The sequence below is a fragment of the Haliotis cracherodii genome, unplaced genomic scaffold (assembly GCF_022045235.1).
Source record: "Haliotis cracherodii isolate W230 unplaced genomic scaffold, xgHalCrac1.p SCAF_4, whole genome shotgun sequence".
NCBI lineage: Eukaryota > Metazoa > Mollusca > Gastropoda > Lepetellida > Haliotidae > Haliotis > Haliotis cracherodii.
Window position 1 is genome coordinate 41530405 of NW_027266297.1, and position 26477 is coordinate 41556881.

General features: G+C 42.3%; 2 protein-coding genes across 2 annotated transcripts in view; both read right to left on the minus strand.

Annotated features, from left to right (window-relative positions):
• Window positions 1–951: 951 nt before the first annotated feature.
• The window catches only part of LOC139479424 (uncharacterized), a 62340-nt gene continuing 36814 nt past the window's right edge, over window positions 952–26477 (minus strand). Inside the window, 15 exon segments of the mRNA XM_071262277.1 lie at window positions 952–1352; window positions 1831–1982; window positions 2481–2795; window positions 15453–15517; window positions 15519–15737; window positions 16343–16638; window positions 17074–17225; window positions 17989–18787; window positions 19090–19241; window positions 19751–20324; window positions 21163–21314; window positions 21595–22138; window positions 22273–23718; window positions 23957–24108; window positions 26045–26124. Of these exon segments, the coding sequence (XP_071118378.1) occupies window positions 1044–1352; window positions 1831–1982; window positions 2481–2795; window positions 15453–15517; window positions 15519–15737; window positions 16343–16638; window positions 17074–17225; window positions 17989–18787; window positions 19090–19241; window positions 19751–20324; window positions 21163–21314; window positions 21595–22138; window positions 22273–23718; window positions 23957–24108; window positions 26045–26124 (5407 nt within the window). The 3' untranslated portion in view covers window positions 952–1043.
• Window positions 5363–12434, minus strand: LOC139480194 (uncharacterized). Its single transcript, XM_071263222.1, has 5 exons — window positions 12160–12434; window positions 10013–10164; window positions 8495–9224; window positions 7516–7667; window positions 5363–7189 (listed from the first exon to the last, which is right to left on the minus strand). The coding sequence occupies exons 1-5, from the start codon at window positions 12296–12298 to the stop codon at window positions 6980–6982; spliced, it is 1383 nt and encodes a 460-aa protein (XP_071119323.1). The 5' UTR covers window positions 12299–12434; the 3' UTR covers window positions 5363–6979.

Sequence of the window (26477 nt, forward strand, 5' to 3'; positions counted from 1 at the left end):
GTGAACTATTAGTACAAAGAGATTACGAGCATTATTCATGACATAAACACACTCTATGTATCAATCCACAAAAATGTAAAACACGCACTCAAGAGATAAGAAGGTTGTCATATTTCTCTTGGTGATAGTTGTGACTGTACATTTGTTAATATATGCCACACACGCCATGAAATATTTCCCTTTCACGACCTATACAAGCATTGGGTTAAACTATAAAAACAGTGACTAAATGAACGCGGTTTTATGCAGAGTTTTTTTTTTATTTGTCTGTTGCTTAATGCGACAGTCAGCAACACTCCTGCCATGTCACGACAGCCTGTGAATTACCGAGTCTGGACCAGACAAACCAGCAATTGATGCATCTGCAACATCCAACGCTGTTGGTTGTGTGATGAGGAAGCACGGGTAGCCCAGCCGTCTAAGTCGTCTAAGGCACCACAACTGACTGAGCAGAGTTGCGTCCCTTCGGCACGTCAGAAACCTATTCATTCGGGTTCGAATACCGGTTCGCCCCGATTATGGTTCTAGGTTTATCAGCACCATACCCGTGCTCGTGGGTATCATAAAACTTTTCAATATATATTTTACCGTACACCCCTAAAACATGTTCCTTCGACGGTATTAATTCGAGTGAAAGCGAATGGCACTGTGATGATAAAAAACACGACACTGCCAAATCAACAATTTAATTGTAAGTATGAACCACAATAAAACACAAATATATTATAATGCTAAGCAAACGAACCCGACGCGGAGATCGTTGCTCATGCTGTCAAACACCCCAAGGTACACATAGCCCAGACTCGATTTATTGATGTAGGTCCAATATTGATGGCGGTGTCTAACAACATTCACCCCCCCCCCCCCCCCCCCCCCCCCCCCACAACACACACACACCCCCTCCACACACACACACACACACACACACACACACACACACACACACACACACACACACACACACACACACACACACACACACACACACACACACACACACAAACACAATCTCTCGCTACATCATTCCCTTTAAATCTCCGTCCTCAATCCATCTTTCCTTTCTCTCTATCTACATTTTTCACTGCGACCTGCAGCCCTTCATCATCATCTGTACCCTTGCCCTTCCCATCTTCTTCTTTTTCTTCCTCACCCTGCTGCTTCTCCAGTCTGTCCCTGACTGCAGTCAAGGCGTACCCCAGCAAGTTCTTCCCCCGCCACGTCTTGGTGTCCCAAGCTTTGGGGTTGTTCCTCCCAAGCCCAATACCCCACAAGCGATCCCTGGGGCTACACTCAACCATCACTTTGGGGTATGTGGCCAGCAGTTGCTTCTTCAAGTCCTCATTCTGTGAGAACTGGAAGAAAGAAAACTTGGCCATTAAATACCTTACGACACCAACACGTTGATGTTTCAGGCAGATGTTCTTTCTTTAAAATTACAACTGCAGACGCCCGTGTCCAGTAATATTCACAGATCAGGCAAGTGAGATTTTGGATCTGTGCATTTTGGTAATCCCGTCATAGTAGTACACTTTCACTCAAGAGTACACAGAACCCATTCCCAGTCCCCACTGGGTGCTTGGACCAGGGGAATTAGTAAATCGGGGAATTCTGAGGTTAGGGAAAACTCAATTTACACATGCCCTGCGTGCAGTAAACTTTTTTGTAGTGCAGAAATGTGTCCCTTAGATGTGCAAGAATCCAACGATCGTTAGTTCGAATCCTGATCGCACTGATACTGAATCATGGTTCGTCAGCACCATACCAAACTATGGGTTTCATCCCCACCCCAATGGTTCATATTTATCAAATATTCATTCATTTGTATCTTACCTTGGCCGTGTTAGCACGTTCAACAATCTGTATACATTTTTTTCCCCATACTGTCTTATCGAAATTCCGGACTTTCCGACCAAAGCGCTTCTGTTCCTGTGGATTTTTGGTTGCCATGATTTTCTTTTTAAACTCCTTGTCCTTAAATAACACTGAAAGTAGAAACATCGAGGTACTGAAGAAAAAAGGATGGTTGATGCTGAGGAATATTTTTTGCATGTCACAAAGGTTGACTTAAGGGGACATGGTGGTTTGTCGCATGCTATTCAATCTAGTAATAAAACTATGCGATGCCCACATATCGTATTTCCTTTATCAGACCCCCGGGTATATATTACTTTCGCGCAAGCCGTTGACCTGGCATTTATTCTGTTGAATGCTGGTACAGTGGCAACTCACTACCTTACCGAATCCTATATGTTACAGTCATACAAAGGGAGGAAACAGTCATTATAAAGTGAGGGAATAATCATTACATGCCGTAGGTTAATGTGATAGGGATCATTAATTCCAATGATGGATCCTGCCTCTTTGAGCCCCGGCTTCTATTGGTCAGAGCGTATGACCCGGCGTCAAATACAGACCGGCTTGTATTGCATATATCTCAGCGTCTAATAGAAGAAATACGGTAAATCAATATTAACACTCACCAGCCTTCTGATACATCATGTATTGTTCAGCGCAGTTGAATGTTACGCCATCTATCGTGAATGTGGCTGGGTGGTGTTGACTAAAGGGCGACGTATTGCCGTAGAAAAACACGAACTTGTCTTTCCCGGTGATGTGTGGGTGCGATTTTGAAAGATCGCTCTTAGTGAGAGTGCCACTGATTTTGTTTTCACGTTTTCTCTTCTCGGGGACTGGTGGTACATCGCCGCTTTTTCGCTTGAGATTCGTCTTTACTTCAGATGGTTTGACTGAATTGGTGTCTGACATGTTGGTAACTGCAAGGAGGAGATCGATTGTATGTATTTATCTGTTCGTACTGGTAATGTTCAGTTCAGTCGGTCTATTTCTGTTTCGGCAAACTTACGACACTTCCGCGTTCCGAAGGGAGGTAACTCTGATTCAAACAGCCGATTCATTTAGGCATGTTTGATTACAGAGCATACTTGTGTACCAGGGCCATTGCTAGCGGGAGTGTATATAGTACAAGAAAACATTGATGCAAAGCATCAAAGTTCCCCGCCATATGTGATGCCTCACAAACGCATAATTATGATGTTACTGAAAGGCATGAAGGAGCATAATTATATTAACCATAAATAACACAACGCTGTTGTGGAAGAAATATTATTTATTTTGAGTATTGGGCAATACAGTTGATACATTTGCATTGGTAAGGTCTATTTAAAAATAGTTTCTTGTTTAACGCGGCACTCAGCAGTATTTCAGCCATATGACGGCGGTCTGTACATAATCCAGTCTGGACCAGATCATCCAGTGATTGACACCAAGAGCATCGAACTAGGCAATTGGAATATGATAACGGAGATTCCTAGTCTATTGTTTTACGTTTTTTGGTCAGTTTCTTTTTAGTATTTCTTTCTTTCAAAGAATAGTAATTGTGATCATTATGAGTTGAGTTACTTGGTTTTTTTCTATGTACTGTTTTTTTATCCAGTGTCAGTAACTTGTGGAATGTGGTTTACTTGTAACAATGACTGGTTTGAGTTCATATGATGATGATTGATTGGTTTGTCGTTTGACGCCGCACTCAGCAATATCCCAGGTATATGACGGTGTTCTGTAAATAATCGAGTCTGGACCAGACAATCCAGTGCTTAATATCATGAGCATCAATCCACGCAATTGGGACCGATGCCAGGCATCAACCAAAGCCTGACCATCCGATCCCGATTGTCGCCTCTTACGACAAGCATAGTCACCTGATATACTGTTAAGATGTAACATAACAATTCATCCATACTACTAAACAGGAGTAAAACCGCTTGTCCATTCGGATCAATCTGACCCAAACCATTCCGCTGATGAGAGTCAAATAATGCATACGAATCAAAATCCGTAAAAATGGAGACATCATTAAAAGTTACCAAAAGTGACGGGGATATCAATATTGATTGTTGAAATCTTTTTCACCTGCTTCAATATTTGGAGCACCTGTGACGGAGCCATAAAACTGATCTGTTATGTAGACAATATCGCTTGAGGCAGTGGCTGCTGGGAGCTGATTATGACCTAAATACCCCTCATAGCCTTCGGTGTTAACTATGGGACTGTAGAGAGCTGTGCCTTCATCCAACAGATTATTGAGGTCAGTGGAACACGGTACAGGCGCAAATAGATTTGAGCCATGGGACACAAAATATATGAGTGACCAGAGCTACGGCTGTACACTGAATTCCAATAAACGGTTGAAAAATACTACAGTCTTGATGCAAATTCGCCGAAACACTACTCCGATTTTGCTTTGACTTTGCTACCAAACGTTTCACATGTGGCTTTGTGCGGTGCACTGATTATTGGAACTATCATATTCTGCCGACCCTATAGCCATCATTTTTGTTACATTTTTCATAAGGCTGGAAGACCTAGAGTAACACATCGCCTAAATACACTAAACAAAGACCTATAGTCTCGGAAATATTTTTTTTTAAACAGAGCGCCCCCAAATAAATTATCTTGATATATTATCATAAAAAGGAGACAGTCATGTAGACTTGCTAACTATTATAGACGTGTATGGGCTGTATTGGATATATTTAATGTTTCAGGGTGTGTATGACAGACTACCTAAATACCTAACAATGAATTCCCTTTTCTGCACGTCAGTAACGTCAGCAGGTGTTCCATACTACCCTCGATTTTACAGTGTGTACATTCAAGAATGCTAAATACCCTTCACCCGTTCGCTCCCACAGTTTCGCGTTGAGTCAGTGTAGACACTGAAATAGCCGTCCATGCATGTGCGAGAGCAACTCTCAGAACCTTCGGAGTGATGCAGGTGACAGACGTTAACCACGAGCACGGGTATAGTGCTGACACATAATCGGGACGAACAGGGATTCGAACCCACAAACATGTTTCTGGAGTGCCCAAGGGACGCAACTCAGCACAGCGAATTCCTGGCGCCTTAGACGACTGGGCCACCCGTACCACAAGATATATGGAATCGGCGACGAAATACGCGCTACGCTACTGGTGAAAATATCAACCTTTTCAGATCAATCGATGAGCCAACCTTGTTTATTGCCACAAAAATTCAATGCCCTCTATATATCTGGGCTACGGAGAATTCTAACAACCGTCGTCACCAAAGTCTACATTGAAAGTAACTGTCTTAATTTGGTGTCATTGGAATGATCTAACTATATTCCACACATCTCTGCTGTGAAAAAAGGTGTAGTTAACATGATTTATATAATCATAAAACGATCCCCGAGCCTCATTTCCCAAAGAGTAGTTTGTCGCAGGTTGTAACAATAGAAATTTCATATCGAAGGCACAAGGCGCGACTGTTCTGTATGGACGTGTAACAGGTGTTACGTTACAAAGGAAATACGCAACACTATTCAAGAAGCAAACAATTTATTATCGTTAAATACATGTTATGGCAGGTGACGTCACAATCAACCTTGGTCGTTTGCGCCTAGGTTGTTTTATCTAAGTACATTGATGCGTTGCAGGAACACTTCTATACATAATTTAAATCCTGTAACTTTTACTTTACTGGTTCAACTGATCGCACACCAATAGAGTCTATACAGTGTAGCAGAGTGCGTCGTCCGCCCCGTTGATGATCTTTGGTTTCTGGGCAACATCCTCTAACAATTGCTTTACCTTTACCAAATGCTGTGTATAGATTGTCCGTCAAGGGACACATTAGAATTTTGTTTGTTCTAGCAATAAAAAAGAGTCCCATAAAACCCTTTGAAGAGATTGGCACTAGAGTCGCTTTATGTCATCAGATTAAATGATTACATGTCAAATTAATACACACAAAAGGCATCTTCCCTGACAAAAAATATTTTGTGGCACAAATTCTCGAACTCGTCTTGATAAGTATCTCTTAGATAAGCGAACTTAAGTACTTTCTGTGAAAGCTTGTCCCCAATGCAGACACCTTGCACTTTGTCAAATACAATGGTACAAGGGCCGTAACAGTGTATGCTCAAAATCTAAAAATAAGTAGCAGGAGAAGTAATTCTGAAAAGAAACAAGAGTTTGCCACTAACGTGGCTATATCCCCCGCCCCTGTTGCAGAATTTATGACATAATTAAATCTAAACAAACCATAACCTTTTTTAACCAAGGTGGAACTTGTCATGGAAATTGTAAAAAAAGATGAGTTTGGAACCTAAGTCCATCTTGTTGCCATGGAAACGTAAAAAATGAATATTTCTAAAATTTCTCAATAGCAAAAGGCACCAGTTCAGCATGTACCTGACAGACCTGCAAGGTTTGATGAAGAAATATTGAAAGGTTTATGAGTTATGCTCCGGAAACGAAACGTGACGGACGGACGGACGAACGGACGGACGGAGCCCTTTTCTATATCCCCCGCCAACTTCGTTGGGCGGGGGATAATAATTTACACGACCAATTTTCGACCACAGTCTTGACAAGTATCTCTAGAATAAGCATGCACAGTTTCATTTATGTAACGTCAGTAGTTTTTGAGAAAAGTTGTCCCCATTGCAGATACTATGCAGAAAGTTGAAAAGCATGGAGCAAGGGCAATAAAAATAGTTTACGGCTCCAATTTTAGAACTCAATCTTGACAAGTATCTCTTATAAGCATGCAGACTTTCATTCGTGTTTTACAATATTTGCCATTCATGTGTGTTACCCCTCTTCCACTGATCTCACTTGCTCTTCACCTTTTAGGGATTCATTTATATTATTTGGTTTACGGATCCCCAAAGAATAACAATGTGTTTACAAACACAATCCGGCTTAAAACCAGTTTACAATTGTTTCCCTGTCTGACTGCATGAAACCGCGATAAGTACCCACGACGGACACCACTCACAGCTTCACCGGTACTGCAAGTAGTGTGTGGCTTTGTTCTCACGTAAACGCTATTAAGTTTCAATATTCCTGTAACATTTCAGACCACCAACCCAATTATCAGAAAATATATCCATAAACGACTACTAATTTGAAACACTGCCCTATTCAATTACATCTAGCTCTTTTCCTGTTCCATAATCATGTCCCTCACTTTAGTCAATATATAGCCAAGTTGGTTCTTCCCTCTCCAGTTCTTCTGGTCCCAGGCCAGAGGGTCGTCCCTGGCAAGTCCAATGCCCCATACGAGGTCTGATGGGCTTGCCTCAACCATCAATTTCGGGTGTGTTTTCAACAGCTTTCGTTTCAAATAAGGATTCTGAGAAAACTGAAAACAATGGAAACGTAGATAAAATATATTCTCAAACTTGTTTAACATTTCTATTCCTTTAAACCCACTTTTTCCCAAATTGAATAATAACTGAAGTGTTACAATTGATTTAATACCCAGCACACTTGAAATAGTGCCATTAGAGTCTTAACTCACTCGACTTAAATATCAACATGCCGAGGGTTTTCACTTAAGTGAAAATCTCTATGAGCTTCACAACCTTGGGCTTTCTTACCACATGAAGCCGACATGCCGTGATATAAGTGGGAAAAAGACTGTTCAATGCGACCTTAAACAAAACTCAGTCATTCACTCATTCTCACCTTGGCCAGGTTGGCGCGTTCAACAACGCGTTGACAGCACTGTTTCCACACTTTTATGTCGAAATTGACGATCTGCCTGCCAAGGCGCTTCTGTTCCGCGGGACTATACGTTGCCATTACTGCCTCCTCAATTTTCTTGTCCTCGAATGTAACTGAAAAATTCAAAATAAAAACAATTAAAAAAGGGACAAAATAATTATTAAGAAAACAATGAAGAAAATATATTGAAATATTTAAATGTGAGATAAATCATTGAAATAGAGTGTGTCTGATATAAACATGCAATTTGAAAAGTTTAACACAAAGGTTCTTAACTTCGGTATTTTCTTACAGATCTTCACGATCATACTCTTGTGTACCAAAGTGGACATTTTCAGTGGTTGTTCAAAAGTTTTTTGAGGTCACTCGACGAGATAAGCGTCTTATTTGGCAAGAAATACGAATACCCTCTTCAGTTATCTCGATCCGTGAATGAGAAACATGGCATCATAGTATTGATAACCACTTTCAGACCCTAAGTGGGTTGGATCAGAAGTGTAACCTTTCTTCAGTTGTGAAATTACAAACAAGGCCACGACATAGCGAGTGAGTCAGTTTGGTTTTACGCCGCTTTCAGCAATATTCCAGCAACAACATGGCAGAGGACACCAGAAATGGACTTCACACATTGTACCCATGTGAGGGACGACCCCGGGTCTTCCACATGAGGGACGAACGCCTTTGCTACTACTGGCATTGGGCTTTCCTACGGCCCTAATAAATAAATGGCTTTAGGGTAACTATAGGACGAAGCGATCTAATAATATTTTTCACGAAATCAAGGTCCCATCCAATACTGAAGTTCGAAAATACATATTATCACAAATGCTCACCACCTCACTCACTGAATCACCACATCCACACGCATGCCCCTCCCACCCAATCACACACTCACCCTGCAACCTCACTCTCTCACTGCAGTGTTCAAATACTGACTCACCGGCCTTCTGGTACATCATGTACTGTTCAGCGCAGTTGAATGTTCTGCCGTCTATCGTGAATGTGGCTTCGTGATGGTGGCTGAATGGAGACTTGTAGCCGTAAAATAAATACAACTTGTCCTCCCCAGATAGTCCTTCATGTTTATAGTCTCTATACCCTGTGGTCAGCTGGTTGCCGTATGTTGCCTTAAGATCAGTTGGTGTACTGTCACATGTCATCCTTGGACCCATGCCACCCCTCGGATCACTGTCTCGTTTTCCCGTTGGATCCATTTGTTCATTTTCACGTTTCTTATTATTCTGATCCGGTTTTTCGTTTAACCATTTTCGCTTATTCTTCACTTCCTCTTCTCCCACGCCCCCTTCTCTCTGTCTCTCTTCCACCGCTGTCCCCTCTTCCTCTATACGAATCTTCTTCTTTTTCTTCTTCTTCTTCCCTGTTTTCCCCTCGGGATCCTTCTGGTCCGCTTTTGCTTCTCCCTCTTTCTCGGGTGCCACGTGTTTCTTCGTTCTGCCGCCATGTTTCCTCTCATGCGCCATCAGTTTATCCCGGAGACGAGTCATGGCATATCCCAGCAGATTGTCTCCCTTCCAAGTGTTCTTGTCCAAGGCTCTGACGTCGTCACTGGCCAGCCCAATACCCCACGTCTTATTCCCAGGGGTGGCCTCAACCAAGAGTTTAGGGTGTGTGGCAAGCAGGGAATCATGTAACTCAGGATTCTGATCGAACTGTAAGAAAAACCCATAAAATATCCTTAAGTGAGATATTTCAGGTACGTCAGGGTGTTTCAGCGTAATGTGCGAGGTATTTCGGCACCTATGACGACTGGGAAGATTAGAAGATATACATTATGGGTTTTCAGATATGATGGCGTTATTAGATATTTGATACCGGGAAAGTACGAGGTAGGATGGGCGTACTGGGAGTACCCTTTTAGGCGTACTGAAAACGTCAAATCTTAAAGTTAAGGAGAGTTTCGAAATATATGAACATGAGCAGAAATGCAAATGGTTGACTAAAGGAATTAAACCTTGCAAGACCTTGAAAGAAAAATGCATTTACGTAGAGCTAGAATTTGCGTAATTCAAGGAAAAGGCTAAATATGAACATTCCCATGACCCCAGATCAATTGTTTAGTTTATGTATTTTTAAATGTTTTTACATTTCCTTTTTCTGCATCAGTTTGGTCATAAATCGAAAACAAGCAAATCTCATTCTCATTCAAATTTACTAACAGTTTGTTAAGTTCTAAAAATAAGCCGAAATATGGGCCCAATAGGGGTGTTTGCATTGTAATTTAATGTTTCAGTTTTAAAAAACCCATTAGCTAAACCATTAGCTGTTATATTCGTGAACCGATACATAAACCCTTAAAGTCCACGCAGTGTCATCGCTTTGCTCCCCATCTAACATATTTAATCTGAATATAAAATAAACTAAAGTATGTTTACATAGACCCCAAAATATGCCGTGTTTATTTGTTAACAATATAAGTCCGTGTTGCGTAGTATCCTACCTTGGCTTCTATGGCACTTATCAGGACGTCTTTCATGCTGTCCTGCCAAGCCTGCATTTTGAAGTTCTGTATACGTCGCCCACATTCTTTCAGTTTCTCGTGGTCCTTGGCAGACAGAATCTTTTCAGCACATACCTTATCCTCAGATACAACTGAAATTTTGAAAATACATTGTTTGTTTGTTGCTTAACGCCGCACTCAGCAATATTCCAGCCATATGTCGACAGTCCAGTGATTGACATCATGAACATCGATCTATTTGGGATACGCGGACATGCATCAACCAAGTCAGCGACCCTGACCACCCGATCCTGTTAATCGCCTCTTACGACAAGCATCGGTCGTTAAACACTAACCTGGTAAAAAATGCTTTAAGCTCTCAGAAGAGATCCAAACTGAGTAGAGCGAGTAATAAGAAGGAACCACTTTGGTTGAAACCCACGAGCATGTGACTGGTCCAGACGAGGTTGTCTCATTGGCTTGTTTGTTTAGCGCCACGCTCAGTACAATTCCAGCTATATCATATCGGCCTGTAAATAATCTAGTTTGGACCTTGGTTTGTTGCTGATAATACCAATCATCAGTCAGCAACGCCCCAAGGGGTACGATTACACGCAGCCAACCATGTCACCGAGCCTGACCACCCCGAATCATTTAGTCCCCTTTTGGAGGGTTGCTCTAACGCGGAATTTCCATGGGAAGAACCTATAGACAAAACTACACTATCACCTCAGGAATGGATTGAGGTGATGTGAACTGGGGGTTGACTAGTCCGGTCGAATGCCTGTTATATTGTGCGAGGCCACTGACAGACCATTAGTTTAACATGAATACCCACTCAGAAATATTATATTGAACCCATCAATCCTTATTGTATCTCCTTAATGCCCTGACCGCCTCCGTGGTCTAGTGGTAGAGCGTTCGATCCCGGCCGTATCATACTGAAAGACGTTAAAAGATTGTACTTGTTGTTACCCTGCGATCGATACTGTGTCTGAGTGGGGTATTCATGTTAAACTGCGGCATGGTATCTCAGTGGGCTAGCACTGTAAATCGGGATCAGTCCGGACTTGTACTAGCAGCCACACACACACACACACACACACACACACACACACACACACACACACACACACACACACGCTTAAGGCAGGGTAACTTTACCATCTCTTAACGTCTTTTTGTATGAAATATAATTTCAGATTTGAATTTTACAAATATATTCTTTCTTTTAGAATTATCTCTTATGATGATCTTTTCAAAGGGCAATTATTAACTTTGCCACGAATACCGGCAAAAATGCAATGCTACATATTTGAGCCGCTCTGTAATTTATTATTTTATTTCAACGCCTTTTGAATGGATATAATTTTTTTTATCGCAAGTGATGAAATATGTTTGTCTTGGCAGATGTCAATATATTCATGTCAATGTTACATTTATATTGAGACTGGTATTAGTTGGCAACATTATATCTTTCCATGTAAAATGTCTCCATCTCAATTCTGTCATTTCTACTTGTAAGGAGGAATTCGTGTACTAACTATTGAACTTACAACACAATTAGACCGTGTTGTGGTCCAAGCGCGCCCAAACAACAATAAATACTACTACTACTACTACTACTACTACTACTACGACTACTACGTCATATAATTCCAAAATAGTTGCCCCTTCGCACCCGTTTCATAGAAGACCCCGCAATCGAAACTATTTTCAAACTAGCTGACCCCGACCAGACAACGCACACACTTTCGTACCGTATCATACAAGTTGTAACCAGTGCAGGCTATAAAAAGACGAACATGCAATCAGTTTCACGGAGGCTATACGTAACACTATATGACACGTTAGCAATATAAATAGATGGCATGCCACGACGTGAAATACACACGGACAATGAGTTGCTTTGCCATGTGGCATAAAAAATCTACTTTCGATTTCGAAATGTGTGACGTGTATCGTCAAGCGTTCACGTGCCTTTCAATCAATATATCTTATGGTGAAATCTATATGTTATTGCATACACGTATTGTTATTATACGTGTCCTTCGGAGCTCTCGGCAATATTGGCAAGGGTAGCGTTATCCAACAACCTGAATAGAGGTGTATAGTTCACGCCTATATTTATAACAGTCTTAACTCACCGGCCTGTTGGTAGGTGATGTAGTGTTCAACTGAGAGGAACTGCCTGTCATCTATGGTGAAAGTCGCTGGATATTGAAGGCTAAAAGGCGAATCGTTGCCTGAGAAAAACTCAAACTCGGCTTCCTCCGCCATGATCATCAATGTATGTCAACTAGTTGCGCAATTTCCACTAATCCTACTTTCACTATTATGTTTCTCCTTAACGGGACCCCTCATATCTATGGCAGGTGCTGTGCCACGTGACCCATCTTTGCCACGCCCCATGACATGGCGACCACGGTTCTAGGAACCTGATACTTTCGGTTCAGGGGAATTCCCAGAATCTTACCACGTTCACAAATTCACCATGTTTTATTCATATGATTTTTTACTGACATAACGCTATCTCATGGAAACCGATTGATTATATGACTACATTTTTTTTTAATTGGCACTAATCTGTTTTGTAATGTAGTAAAAACTACATTACAAAACAGATTAGTGCCAATTAAAAAAAATGTAGTCATATATGTTGGTGAACAGGTATTGTCCGGTTTGGAAATACCCGGAAAAAGCAAGCTCTTCACAGCGATAGCCGCTGGCGGAGCTTACTGGGGAACTGTCTAAGGGAGGCAACTATATTTTTCAACCATGTCCCTAAGTGCTTTTAAGCTTAATGTTGCGTTGGTTGATAACTTGTTACAATGTAATCCCTTTTGGGGCAATATATAGGAATAGATATGTGTCCTGTAGATCACCTGAATATGTGTAAAAATACAATTGATGGGGAAAATATACTGTCAATGTTGGAACTCTCTCCATGGTAAATGTTTACCTATTACATCACCACAGACCCGTGAAGATCCGGGGTGGAGTAGGTCTTCAGCAACCCACGCTTGCCATAAAGGGCGCCTAAGCCTGCCGTAAGAGGCGACTAACAGCATCGGGTGGTCAGGCTCGCTGACTTGGTTGATGCATGTCATCGTATCCCAACTGCGTGGATCGATGCTCATGATGTCACTCACTGCATGTATTCTCTGGTCCAGACTCGATTATTTACAGACCGCCGTCATATAGCTGGAATATTGCTGAGTGCGGCGTTAATCAACAAACAAACAAACAAAACATCCCCACACATGAGACAAAATGAAGATGCAGGGCATCAAAACTAGCCGCATCCAGGCATCAGTGTAGTTATGCCTGGAATACAGCAAACATATCGAAACGTTTCCCTCTTTTTGGATTACACTCTACTCAGCAGGAAGTTAGTAGCACACAGTCATATCAGCCCGGCAGAAGTTATACGGGTCTAGTTGTTCTACCCTCTGTGAAAGGACCGTTTTTCAACACTAGTATATGGTCTCTGGTTGACTCTATCGCACAGGCAAAATGCCTCAAATTATTGATAGTTATATGGCAATCATTTTACTGGCATGAACACATATTAGTCCTTATTGCCAGTTGATGAAGTTTGAAAGACGGTATTTACGATCGCGGTTTCAGTTTCCTGACAGAGCAATCTTTGTGATTTTCGAGATCTGATGAACAGCCTGGTTAAGACTTGGGGTCAGCCTCACAACAGGTATCTCATTCTCATGAAAATTAGATCTTAAACATCGATACCGCTCGACAAAGATCCCCGTGTGGCGGAAGCAAGATTTGATTTTAATGAGATTTGTGAAAACAGGGTTGTTCGCCCACTCATACATCTCATATCTATCTCATACCCTACCCTATATTTTATGATTTTTAGTACTGAATACAAAAACTGACACATTGCTAGTTACAATTCTAGTACTTCATAGCAACAAAAAGGCAGATTGAATTTTACACAAATAGTGAGGTGAGGTGAAATTGGGTTTAACGTCGCGTCCAAGATTATTGCACTTAAATAGCGACGTGCATGCACGTGTGTGTGTGTGTGTGTGTGTGTGTGTGTGTGGCTGCTTGTACTAGTCCGGACTGATGCCCACTGAGATACTATGCCGCAGTTTAACATGAATACCCCACTCAGACACAGTATGTTGACTCCGAGCCGACCAGTCCTTGTTTTAGCCCCTTAATGCCGATCGCTGGGTAACAACAAGTACCATATTTTAACGTCTTTTGGCATGACGCGGCCGGGGATCGAATCCCGGACCTTCCGCTCTCCGGCCGGATGCTCTACATCTAGACCACAACGGCGGTAACAAATATAGTACTTTCATCACAGGTGAAATAAATAAATGGTGATTAATAAATATTTGGTGAAATATTAGGTAAGGTATAAAAAGAAGACTCTGTCGTTTTTAACAGTATGCTTTACAAGAAAACTACTTGCGAATACTAGATATATTTTTGAAGTATCATGTGGTCTCCTGGCGGTCAAGGCTGAGTGGATATTCCACCACAAGAGAAGTTCAACTACCTAACTACATAATTAATCATTATTTGGTAAGGACTTCAAGGGTTGGTTTTCGTCACATATGAAATATTATTCAAATAATTAGATGAAAGCAGACATGTTAACAAATCTGCCGTTTACAACAGTACATGGACGTAATGCTGTACCACAAAATAACATGCGAATACTGGTTACTTCATAACAAGAGCAATACAAACTCAACCAGTGGAGAAAAAACGATTTTGGTGACCAACGCTTGATGTATCACGTGGTCTCTTGGAGGTCACGGTTGAGTGGATATTCTCCCCGAAAACGGGTTTGAATAACTGTTGAGTTTCCTTTCCTTGCAAATGTCAGGGTCAGGGTCCCTGTTCACAAAGCAATCGTAGCGTTCCGACCACCGTAGCTCCGACTGCATAACACAGATTTACGACAGCTGTAGAGCTATGGTCGCTTCGTGAAATAGGGCCCTGTCTCTTAAAGAAAGTGACGACGAAACCATGATGTATTACTACTTTACAATTATTGTGCGTTGTTTAATTTATTTACAGGAACAAAATTACTTCATTTTCCGTACAACAACAATATTTAGTTAAAATAAACATATTGTTCTTAAATTGTTAGATTCCCCCTGAATTGGAATGCTGTGTTCCATCATTTGTGTGGCTGAGTGAATCAAAATGAAAATTGCTGAATCTTGATGAGGATATTCCGATCTTTTGTAAGCATTTAATTGCTCTCTCAATATACTGTCTATATCAATTTCAGTGAATACCATAAAACTTTATATACGAGTATAACATATTGTTTAGAACGATAATATTTTATTGTTCCGGGACAAGCAATAACTGCAGACAGCGTCAGTCAACCCCAGCCACATTCTCTTTCTCGATCCACAGGGGCAAAGTCAGTATATATTTCCTCCCCTACACTGTTCCTGTTCCATCACGTCAATGTCACCAGCCAATGTGCTATCAGCATCTTCGTTTTCTCTCGCTTCCTCCCAGTGTGACCTCTTCCTCCTCACTGTCCCAATTCTCCCTCACATCCTGTTCTTCATGTGGTTTGCTTTCATCTTCTTCAATATCCGCATCAGTGAATTGTTTGATAGCCATTACTTTGAAGTTGACGGATGACAAGGTAGACACAATTTTGTGGATAACATCTTCTCTAATACTGATCATAGGAAAAGCCACTCTCATCTTCATCCGCCTCCTCAAACAGCACGCCAATATTGACACCCACCTCACCAGTTCCACCTCCCTCAATACCCTGCTAAGAGCCAACGTCAGGACCACAACCGAACCCTAAGGGCCTAAACGTTTCGTTTACAAAATTGACTGCAACTGTGGACAATCTTACGTGGGAGAAACATCCCGCCCCATCAACACCAGAATCAAAGAGCGCAAAACCTCAACCATTAAATCAGACATCTCGGGCCATATCATCAGCTGTCCTAATCACAACATCAACTGGGACAGCGTCCAAATCCTTTCCAACAACCTCCATGATTTCACTAAAAGAAAACTGACAGAAGCAGACCACATTCGCCGCCACAGGCTATCAATCAACAGAGATCAAGGCTATTTCATCCCATCCGCCTACTATGAACTCATCAAGCAATAATCACTTATCCTGTTTAATTGGCATCATGTCCCATTGGCTTCCTACTATGTGTTCTCTGTCCATCGTGTTGTGACAGTATTATCCCCCTGTTGTCAATACTTACTCATGTTATCCCACTCATGTATGATTGATTGTTGTTACTGGTATTCCTCTACCTTATCCCCATCAGTACTTCGTATTTCCACATTTACTACTATATTCGTGTTTCCCTGTCTTGCTGAGTTCCTTCTCCGCCCACCGCAGTTTCCTCCACATCCCCCTCTCCTTCAATCAGAATCTTCTCATCCATAAGTCTGTCCCTCACAGCAGTCAAAGTGTAGCCTAATACGTTCCACCCTCTCCACTTATTTGTGTCCCATGCTTCTGATTCCCTCTTTGCAAATCCTAGACCATAGCCAATACTCCAAAAGACGTCCTTATAATTACACTCAGCTAACAGTTTTGGGGACGTGGCGAACAGTTGCTCCTTCAGGTCGGAATTCTGAGAAAACTGGAGAAAAGAAAACTGTGAGCTACAAACTGTACAATACAAAAATAAGATGACCAAATATATGACGCACTGTGTTCATCTTGGTATGTTTCATAAAGCAATACCTGTGTTTCATTCTTAATCAGTTATATTTTTACAATACATTATTCCTATATGGATTTTCACAATACAATATTCCTATAGGTATGTAAGTGTATGTCGTGACCCCGGAAATGAATGAGACCCTGCTTATTGTTTATGTTAGATTGATATTATGGACAATATGCCGTTTAAAAGATCGCGGAATGCCAATACAATTATCTTTTTTTACTAACCTTTTCGATGATGGCGCGTTCAACCAGTTTTTCGTATGTGTTAGGTTGATATTATGGATAAAATGCCCTTTAAAAGGTCGTAGAATCCCAGTACCATCATGGTGCAATATGGTTCTCTCACCTTGGCCGTGATGGCGCATTCAACAACTTGTACGCGTTTCTGTTTCCATAAGTCCCACCGGAAGTTGCGGATTTTTCTGCTATAGCGCTCCTGTTTTTTGGGGTCACTTGTTGACATGATTTTCTCCTGGCATTCCTGGTCTTCAAATATCACTGGAAATACAGGCACAGTACATACAGGTACTTTCATATTACTTGGTAACGTTATATTCAAATCCGCTCTTCAAACCATAGTCTGTCTTACAGACGACCCTGATACAAATATATATCAAATACAGCCCATGCAAGTCTATAATGTTTGGCAAGTCCATATTACTGCAGTATCAAAAATGAAGAGAGTCACTGGAGTCCCTTTTTTTATATCTGTATTAAGATAACTGAACAACTGTTTTTTCTGAACGATTTGTTGATTTCAGAGACTGGATGTTAGTCTATTCAAACCAGGAAACATTAATTTCCGGATGATGATGTCACTTCTTCTCCACTTTTGGAAAAGACCAATCCTTCCTCGTGTAACTCAAACAACAACCACATATACTCAATAATCAAATTACATTAAGCTATTAATTTAATAAACCAGACATTCTGACATAGCATGTAAGCATGACTGAATATTTAGCAGAATACATATTGCTGTTTCCCGACAGCTGCCATAGTGGGTATTTTGAATGCATCGAATTGAAAACTTTACACATGTTACATATCTCTGAAAATGTCAAACCACTCGGTCATATGCAGATACGAAGTGTTTTGCATAAGACCTGTCATTTTAGTTTTGAAAGATACGTCAAATACCCCCAAGACTTCATTTTACTTGAAAATATACTTTCATATCAGTCCATCATGTTATAAAGCATCAGTATCTGTTCCATCAGTATTATATCTCTTCAACCCTGGGTAACATTCAACCACTCACCGGCCATCTGGTACAGTGTGAAGTGTTCAGCACTGGTGAAGGTTTGACCATCGATCGTGAAACTGGCAGGATAAAGTTGGCTAAATGGAGACTTGATGCCACAGAAAAATTCATAATTTTCTCTCCCTTCGTCCCCTCTCCCATCGTCTTCTCCCTCCACTGGGACAGACCCATTAATTCCACCCTCTCCCACACTGTTCCCTGCTATCTGATGCTGTTCCATTACGTTCCTGTCACGACCCAATGTGCTATCAGCATCTTCGTCCTCTCTCAACTCGCTTCCTCCCACTGTGACCTCTTCCTCCTCACTGTCCCAATACACCCTCACATCCTGTTCTCTGTGTGGTCTTCTTTCATCTTTATCAACATCCGCATCACTTCTTCGTATTTCCACATTTGCTTCTTTACTATCATCTTTTTCTGTCGTTACATCTTGCTGGATATCCCCATCTTCTCCTCCCACAGCAGCTTCTTTCCCAGTTCTACCTTCTTCCTCCACAGGAATCTTCCTATCAAGATGTGCCCCATCACCTTCTATCGTGCCACGAAGCCTCACATCTTCCACATCCAATTCCTTCTGGCCCTTCTCCATCTCCATAAGTCTGTCCCTGACAGCAGTCAAAGTGTAGCCTAATACGTTCATCCCTCTCCACTTACTTGTGTCCCATCCTTTGGAACTCTCCTTTGCAAATCCGAGACCATATCCAATACCCCAGTAGGATTCCTTATGCGTACACTCAGCTAACAGTTTTGGGTACGTGGCGAAAAGTTGCCTCTTTAGCTCGGAATTCTGGGTGAACTGGGGAAACAACAAGAAAACTGCACTGTAGAATATTGAAAAGAATACTTGAGGATAAACAGTAAATGAAACAATAAATGTACTGTAGAATATTAAAATGAATACTTGAGGATAAACAGTAAATGAAACAATAAATGTGTTTAATTTGAGATCGTTTCATTTTCAAAATAGACTGTAAGTCGTGAGCTCAAATAGAAAGAGAACCAGTTTGTCTTTTCTGTTAGGTTGATATTATAGATATAATGCCCTTTAAAAGATCGTAGAGTCCCAATACCACCATGGCACAATATAGGGTCTCTCACCTTGGCCGTGATGCCGCGTTCAACAACTTGTACGCATTTCTGTTCCCATACATCCCACCGGAAGTTCGGGATCTCATAGGTATAGCTGTCCTGTTTCTTGGGGCCACTTGTGGACATGATTTTCTCCTGACATCCCTGGTCTTCAAATAGCACTGAAAATACAGGCACATTTCATGATAACCATCGCTTCTTCAAAATCTGGTTCTTTAAATTCTGTCCAAATTTGGCAATGTTATGGAAACGCCAATCAATTATGTCACAATGTTAAAACACTCTCAACATACCTCCATGATTCTAGCTGTTTTATCTGAGAAAGTTATATGCACATTCGATGTGATGACGTCACTTCAAGTTTGCTAAATCGCGGTAGGGCTTCAAATCAGAAAGTTAGAGCATTTCAGTCTGATCAGGTCAATTTGGATTTTTGAAAGAATCTACAATTGCACGCATCACTCGTCAAAATGATCCAGTGCTGATAATGATCATACAATACACCAGGTATTCTAACATCACGAAAGCTAAACTGACCACTTTCACGTTTTAAATACATTGATGTTTTGAAAATATACTTTCATACAAATCTATCACGTTTACAGTGCAACGAAGATCTGATCCGTCGCCATTACAGCTCAACAGCCCTAGGTAACATCCAACCACTCACCTGCCATCTGGTACAGTGTGAACTGTTCAGCACTGGTGAAGGTTTGACCATCGATCGTGAAACTGGCAGGAAAAAGTTGGCTAAATGGAGATTTGATGTCCCCGAAAAATTCAAAATTGTCTTTCCCGGACACATGTTTGTAAGATTCACGTCTGGATTGGGAAGTCATGCTATCTTCCTTCATTAGCATCATGCTACCATCGTGCACCCCGTCACCCTCGCGTCTGGTTTTAGGAGTCCTGTCTTCGTGACGTCCTCTGTAAGGATCCGATGGTTCTGATTCCCATCGTCTCTTTTCCCTCTTCTCCCTCGCCTCCTCTTCCTCCCACCTCTTATCATCCTTCCACTTCTCCCATTCCTCCCAGTGTGTGTCCTTCACCTCCATCAGTCTGTCTCTCACTCGGGTTATTATATAGCCCAGTTGGTTTTTGCCCCGCCATGTTTCCTTGTCCCAGGCTAAGGGGTCTTTTTGGCCACGCCCTATTCCCCACAAACGGTCGGATGGACTCGCCTCCACCAACAGCTTAGGGTACGTGGGGACCAGGTGTTCCAGCAAATGTGGATTCTGAGAGAACTGAAATCGAATCCAACTAATTACAAAATGTCTATTTAATGTACACAAATATAGTAAGCAGTGTTGGACTCTTTCACTTCTTTAGCCTCACCATTATCACGATGACATCTACGAATGGGTAGTGTATTTAAGTTGGTTGCTTAACGCCGCAATTTCCCAGGTACATGACGTCGAGCTGTAACTAATTTAATCACAACCAGACAATCCTGTGATTCATATTAAAAACAACGATCCACGAAATCGGGTACGGCGACACGCTATCAACCACATTTAATGGCCTCTCACAACCACTTCTCGGGAACAGTTCTAACCCGGATTACCTATGAGTTCTCAATTTAGTCTTACGATCAGCAACAGGAGTGCTGGGGACACATTGTACAAAGTACCAGTGGAGCTTAAAGGGTATACAAAATACATCAAATATGTAAGATATATAAACTTGTTTCCAGTCATAATACCGAACAGCCGTGATGCCATTATCTTAACCCTCTTGAATGTTCAGACCGCCCTGACGGGGCGGTGGGGTAGCCTAGTTGTTAAGGCGTTCGATCGTCACGCTGAAGAACCGGGTTCGATTCCCCATATGGGTACAATATGTGAAGCCCATTTCTGGTGTTCCCCGTCGTAATGTTGATGGAATATCGCTAGAATGGCGTAAAACCATACTCACTCACTCACTTTGACCGCCCTGACAAACCAAGAGTCATAATAGGGCAAATCTGCCGGATCCTAGCAGTGCTTATTATGAGCCACGCGTTCGATGTTAGTTTTATTCCTAAACCAACAAGTTGCGGTACTTTTCGCCTTCAGAGGACCGTTGTATGAACATTAAACAAACCTTAGCCTCCGTGGCCCGGTCAACGACCTCTATGAAGTGCTTCTTCCATACTTCGAATTTGAATTCTGGGATCTGCCGACCGTATCGCTCCTGTTCCACAGGGTTAGATGTCTCCATGATCTTCCGTTCCATTTCTTTGTTTTCGAATATAACTGCAACCACAAGTCAACACTTGTTTGGTGGTGGACAGTGAATACAGGGACTGACACATGTTGAATACAGGGACTGACACATGTTGAATACAGGGACTGACACAGGGACTGACACATGTTGAATACAGGGACTGACACATCCAAAACTAAAATAATAACAAAAATGTTTCCTCATGTTCTTTCTAAGACAAAATAATTGCTGAATGATTCTTGATTAAAAACTGTAAATTGAACTTGTGAAATGAAATTGTTTCAGAAGAACAGAATATTTCGTATTTACCTGTCTTCTGATACATCATGTACTGTTCAGCACAGTTGAATGTTGTTCCGTCTATGGTGAAGGTGGCTGGGTGATGTTGGCTGAATGGCGACTGGTTGCCGAAAAAAAGGACGAATTTGTCCTGGTTAGGCACTTCTGTGTAGGATGTTTTGGTGTTTCTTGGACCCATGTTTCCTCTTCCATGTTTGTTCCAGTTGTAATTTGTTTGCTCTTTTGTCATATTTCGCTTGGGACGAGACGTTGGTTCGGTTTCTTCCCATTGTGGCATCTCTTCGGCAACATTCTGCCAGTACGACCTCCTTTCTGACTCTTTGTATTCTTCTCCCTCTGTCACTGGATGTCCTCTCTTTTCCCACTCTACCTCTGAGCGATCTCTCCAATTTTGGTCCTCCCAACCGTCGTGGTTCTCTCTGTGACCCAACTCTAGCCCTCGCCAACCTCTACCATCCTGCCTATAACTTCCATGGGTCGCTGGTCTTTCTAACTGTTGGCTCGCGTGTCCCTCTACCACATGGCTGTTCCCTCCCTCCCACCCTGCCTCATGCTATCCCGGACCGTGTTTCCCTCTACCCGGTGGCTGTTCCCTATCCCACCCTGCCTCAGGCTGTCCCGACTCACCTGTCCCTCTGTCCCATGGTTGTTCCCTATCGTACCCTGCCACATGCTATCTCGGCTCACCTGTCCCTCCATCACATGGCTGTTCTCTATCCCACCCTGTCTTATGCTATCCCGACTCGTGTGTGCCTTTACAACATGGCTGTTCCCTATTCCATGCTGTCTCTTGCCATCCCAGCTCGCTTGTTCCCCGACCCCGAGGCTGTTCCCCCCTCCACCCTGTCTCATGCTATCCCGGCTCACCTGTCCCTCTTCTACATGGCTGTTCCCTATCCCATCCTGTCTCATGCTATCCCTGCTCGATTGTTCCCCGACCCCGAGACTGTTCCCCCCTCCACCCTGCCTCATGCTATCCCGGACCGTGTTTCCCTCTACCCGGTGGCTGTTCCCTATCCCACCCTGCCTCAAGCTATCCCGCCTCAACTGTCTCTCTGTCCTATGGCTGTTCCCTATCGTACCCTGCCACATGCTATCTCGGCTCACCTGTCCCTCTACCACATGGCTGTTCTCTATCCCACCCTGTCTTATGCTACCCCGGACCGTGTTTCCCTCTACCCGGTGGCTGTTCCCTATCCCACCCTGCCTCAAGCTATCCCGCCTCAACTGTCTCTCTGTCCTATGGCTGTTCCCTATCGTACCCTGCCACATGCTATCTCGGCTCACCTGTCCCTCTACCACATGGCTGTTCTCTATCCCACCCTGTCTTATGCTATCCCGGACCGTGTTTCCCTCTACCCGGTGGCTGTTCCCTATCCCACCCTGCCTCAAGCTATCCCGCCTCAACTGTCTCTCTGTCCTATGGCTGTTCCCTATCGTACCCTGCCACATGCTATCTCGGCTCACCTGTCCCTCTACCACATGGCTGTTCTCTATCCCACCCTGTCTTATGCTATCCCGGACCGTGTTTCCCTCTACCCGGTGGCTGTTCCCTATCCCACCCTGCCTCGAGCTATCCCGACTCACCTGTCCCTCTGTCCTATGGCTGTTCCCTATCGTACCCTGCCACGTGCTATCTCGGCTCACCTGTCCCTCTACCACATGGCTGTTCTCTATCCCACCCTGTCTTATGCTATCCCGACTCGTGTGTGCCTTTACAACATGGCTGTTCCCTATTCCATGCTGTCTCTTGCCATCCCAGCTCGCTTGTTCCCCGACCCCGAGGCTGTTCCCCCCTCCACCCTGTCTCATGCTATCCCGGCTCACCTGTCCCTCTTCTACATGGCTGTTCCCTATCCCATCCTGTCTCATGCTATCTCGGCTCACCTGTCCCTCTACTCTTTGATCTTGCCTATCGGCACCCTCCTCCAACCTGTTCTCCATCAGTTTGTCCCTGATTTTAGTAAGAATAGAACCAAGTACGTTATCACTTTTCCACTCCCTCATGACCAAAGCTTTAGAGTTTTGCTCAGATAGACCAATACTCCAGAACCTGTCTTTAGTAGTGGCATACACCAGTGTTCTTGGAAATGTAGCAAGCAGCTGCTCCTTCAAGTCAGGATTCTGTGTGAACTGACAACAAAGGGTGATATGTTACACAGATATTTTTGTTGCGGACCAAATTCAACACTCATCCACCCAATCTTCATATGGCCTTCAATTAACCACATGTACAATCATTGGGAAATTCATTCTTAATTATCCAGTGTATCATTATATTATTCTACAATACACTATCCGATCATCATAAATAATAGAATAGAGATGTGATACACAGAATAATCGAGGATGTGGACACTTCAGTTCTCACCTTTTCCCGGAAGGCGAGTTCAGCAACTTTAATCCTTTCCTTGTTCCAAGTGAGTGTATCAACGTTGCAGACATTCTTTCCATAGCGTTCTATTTGTTTTAGATCAGTTGATGCCATGATATCAATCGCATGCTGCTTGTCCTTGAATAGGTCTGAAAATGCAGGCACCATTTCAGATTGACAAAATACCTAAGAAGTGCTTCAATTTTTTAAATGAATACCAGCACATGTTGATTCACAATCTGATTAAAATAAAATCTCAGCTTGACCTGTGGATCGGAGTAAAAGATGTGATTGTTATCAGATTGAACGTTTTCAGAATGCAACACTGATACCCTGAAACGTCTGGTGGCAAATTTGATAACGATAAGTCTATTGTATTAATGAGTGAATGTTACTTTACACCACAGCAAGAATAATTACATCTTAATCAGATGGACATGCTGATCGCTCTATGCCATGAAAGGTAATTAACTTTGATATTTTTATGTCTGCGTAAGTGTCCGAGTAAATAGTAAGTTACCAGCATGAAATTAGATGTGTTGGGGCTTGTTACGTGTAGCACACACACACCTCAGGAACAACTCGAGAAATTAACCAAAAATGGAGAGAGACAGTCAGTGACTATCAGAGTATTGGGAAATTACCTTTCGCTGGGGATTGTAATGCCAGATGTAGTGACAATTCAGACTATATTGAGAATGTAGACACTGTGCCCATTGAAATGAGAAGTGACAGCAGAGAGGGGAAGAATGCAACATCATAAAGCCAGATATGCTGTATCACAACTCTCAGTTACTCAGTTGGATATTGTTGATGATACTGAAGAAAATCTAAAGAAGTTGAAAAAAGAGAGTAAACCCCCAAACCTCACTCCAAATCAAGACACAATGCCTACTGGTCTCAAGGTCTTCAAGATCGATTGGAAGTGGTATTGCCAAGAAAAACTGGCTTTCGGGAAATTGTCAATAAAATTATAAAACGTAGGGCACTTTTAAATGACAGAAAGAAGTTTGAGATTGTCCCTAGGCGTGCCAAGAGAAAATATCAACAAGACCAACAATATGGACAAAATACTTTTTGGCGCAAGATGGGAAAAGTGGGTCCTTCTAATGACATAATGATAAAAAACACCATTCCATTAATATGGAGACATTCGTCACAACTGTTTCCCTACCCTGCAACGAGGCTCGCCCCCTTCTCGAAGGCCGCCATGGTGTCGAAACGGCACAAGCCAATCAGAATGCGCGTCAGGGAATGGGTACTTCGATCAATATAATCCGGAGTATTTAAATTAATTTTGGCAATATGCGTTTGTTTTATAAATAGACCCACCCTTCTTCGTGCAATCCCGGCTCGCCTGCCTCACGACCCCTTGGACCTCCCCTGCCTCTTGTTGTCCTGGCTCGCCTGCCTCAGGCTGTTCCCTTGTCGACCCCACCTTCTCTCATGTCTACTCGTGTTTCCCTCTGCCTCTTTATCTTCCGATTCTCTACCCTCTTCCAGCCTGTTCTCCATCTGCATGTGTTTGTCCCAGATTGCCAAGATCGTCTCCTTTCCCATGTCTCCCAACTAACGCCGCTTGCGCGCGTTTATTTCTTTACCTACGTTCACCAGATTTATATACGCCCGCATGTTGCAACATGTTACTGAATACAGTCGTTCATGAATGTCCCCTTCGATCCATATAAACTATTTGTACACAACTGCTTTCATATTATACATATTATTATGTTTGACTGTGTGATATTGCAGTTAGATTACTCTAAGAGCTCTCATTACTTAAACAATACTTAACGTATAATTTGCAGAATTTTATCGTGACAATATCCAATATGCCAACGAAATTACGTAACCCGGTGAAAATTATCACGAAGTTTTGTGTGTTTGCCTATGTGCATTTAACTGTTATTATACTGGCTCTTCGTTATATTTTCGGTCTTGTAATACTGCGCTAAAATGTCTACTGACAATGTGAAGAAGCAAATTGGTCATGTGTACCAATGTTATATTTGACTAAACACTGCTTTGAATACTGATCACGATACACTGATACACCATGAACAATGATTCAGCGTTCAATCTTACCTGCCTTCCGATACATTAGATACTGTAGAACACAGTTGAACGTTTTCTCCTGTATGACGAATGGAGCTGCATATTGAAGGCTGAATGGCGAGTCGTGTGAGAAAAACTCAAATCTACCTTCAGCGGCCATGTTTGTGTGCACATAAGAAATGTTGGTCGTACGACACTAGACTGTAAAATCCTATTTTCACTTTCACATTTGCTCTTATCGCCCCGGTTGTTACTTTGACCAGTTTTCGCTCTTTGTACGCTACGTTGTACGGTTACATTTTAAAAATTCGTGTTGATATCTACCAGACACGAATCTATTACCGGTATTTGTTTTGATATGTATGACGAAAGAAAGTGACCTAGCTTACATATGTATTTCGGATTTGCGACATTTCCGGAATTCAGAATAAAACAAAGAGAAGTTACTCTGTTTTCACAGCTG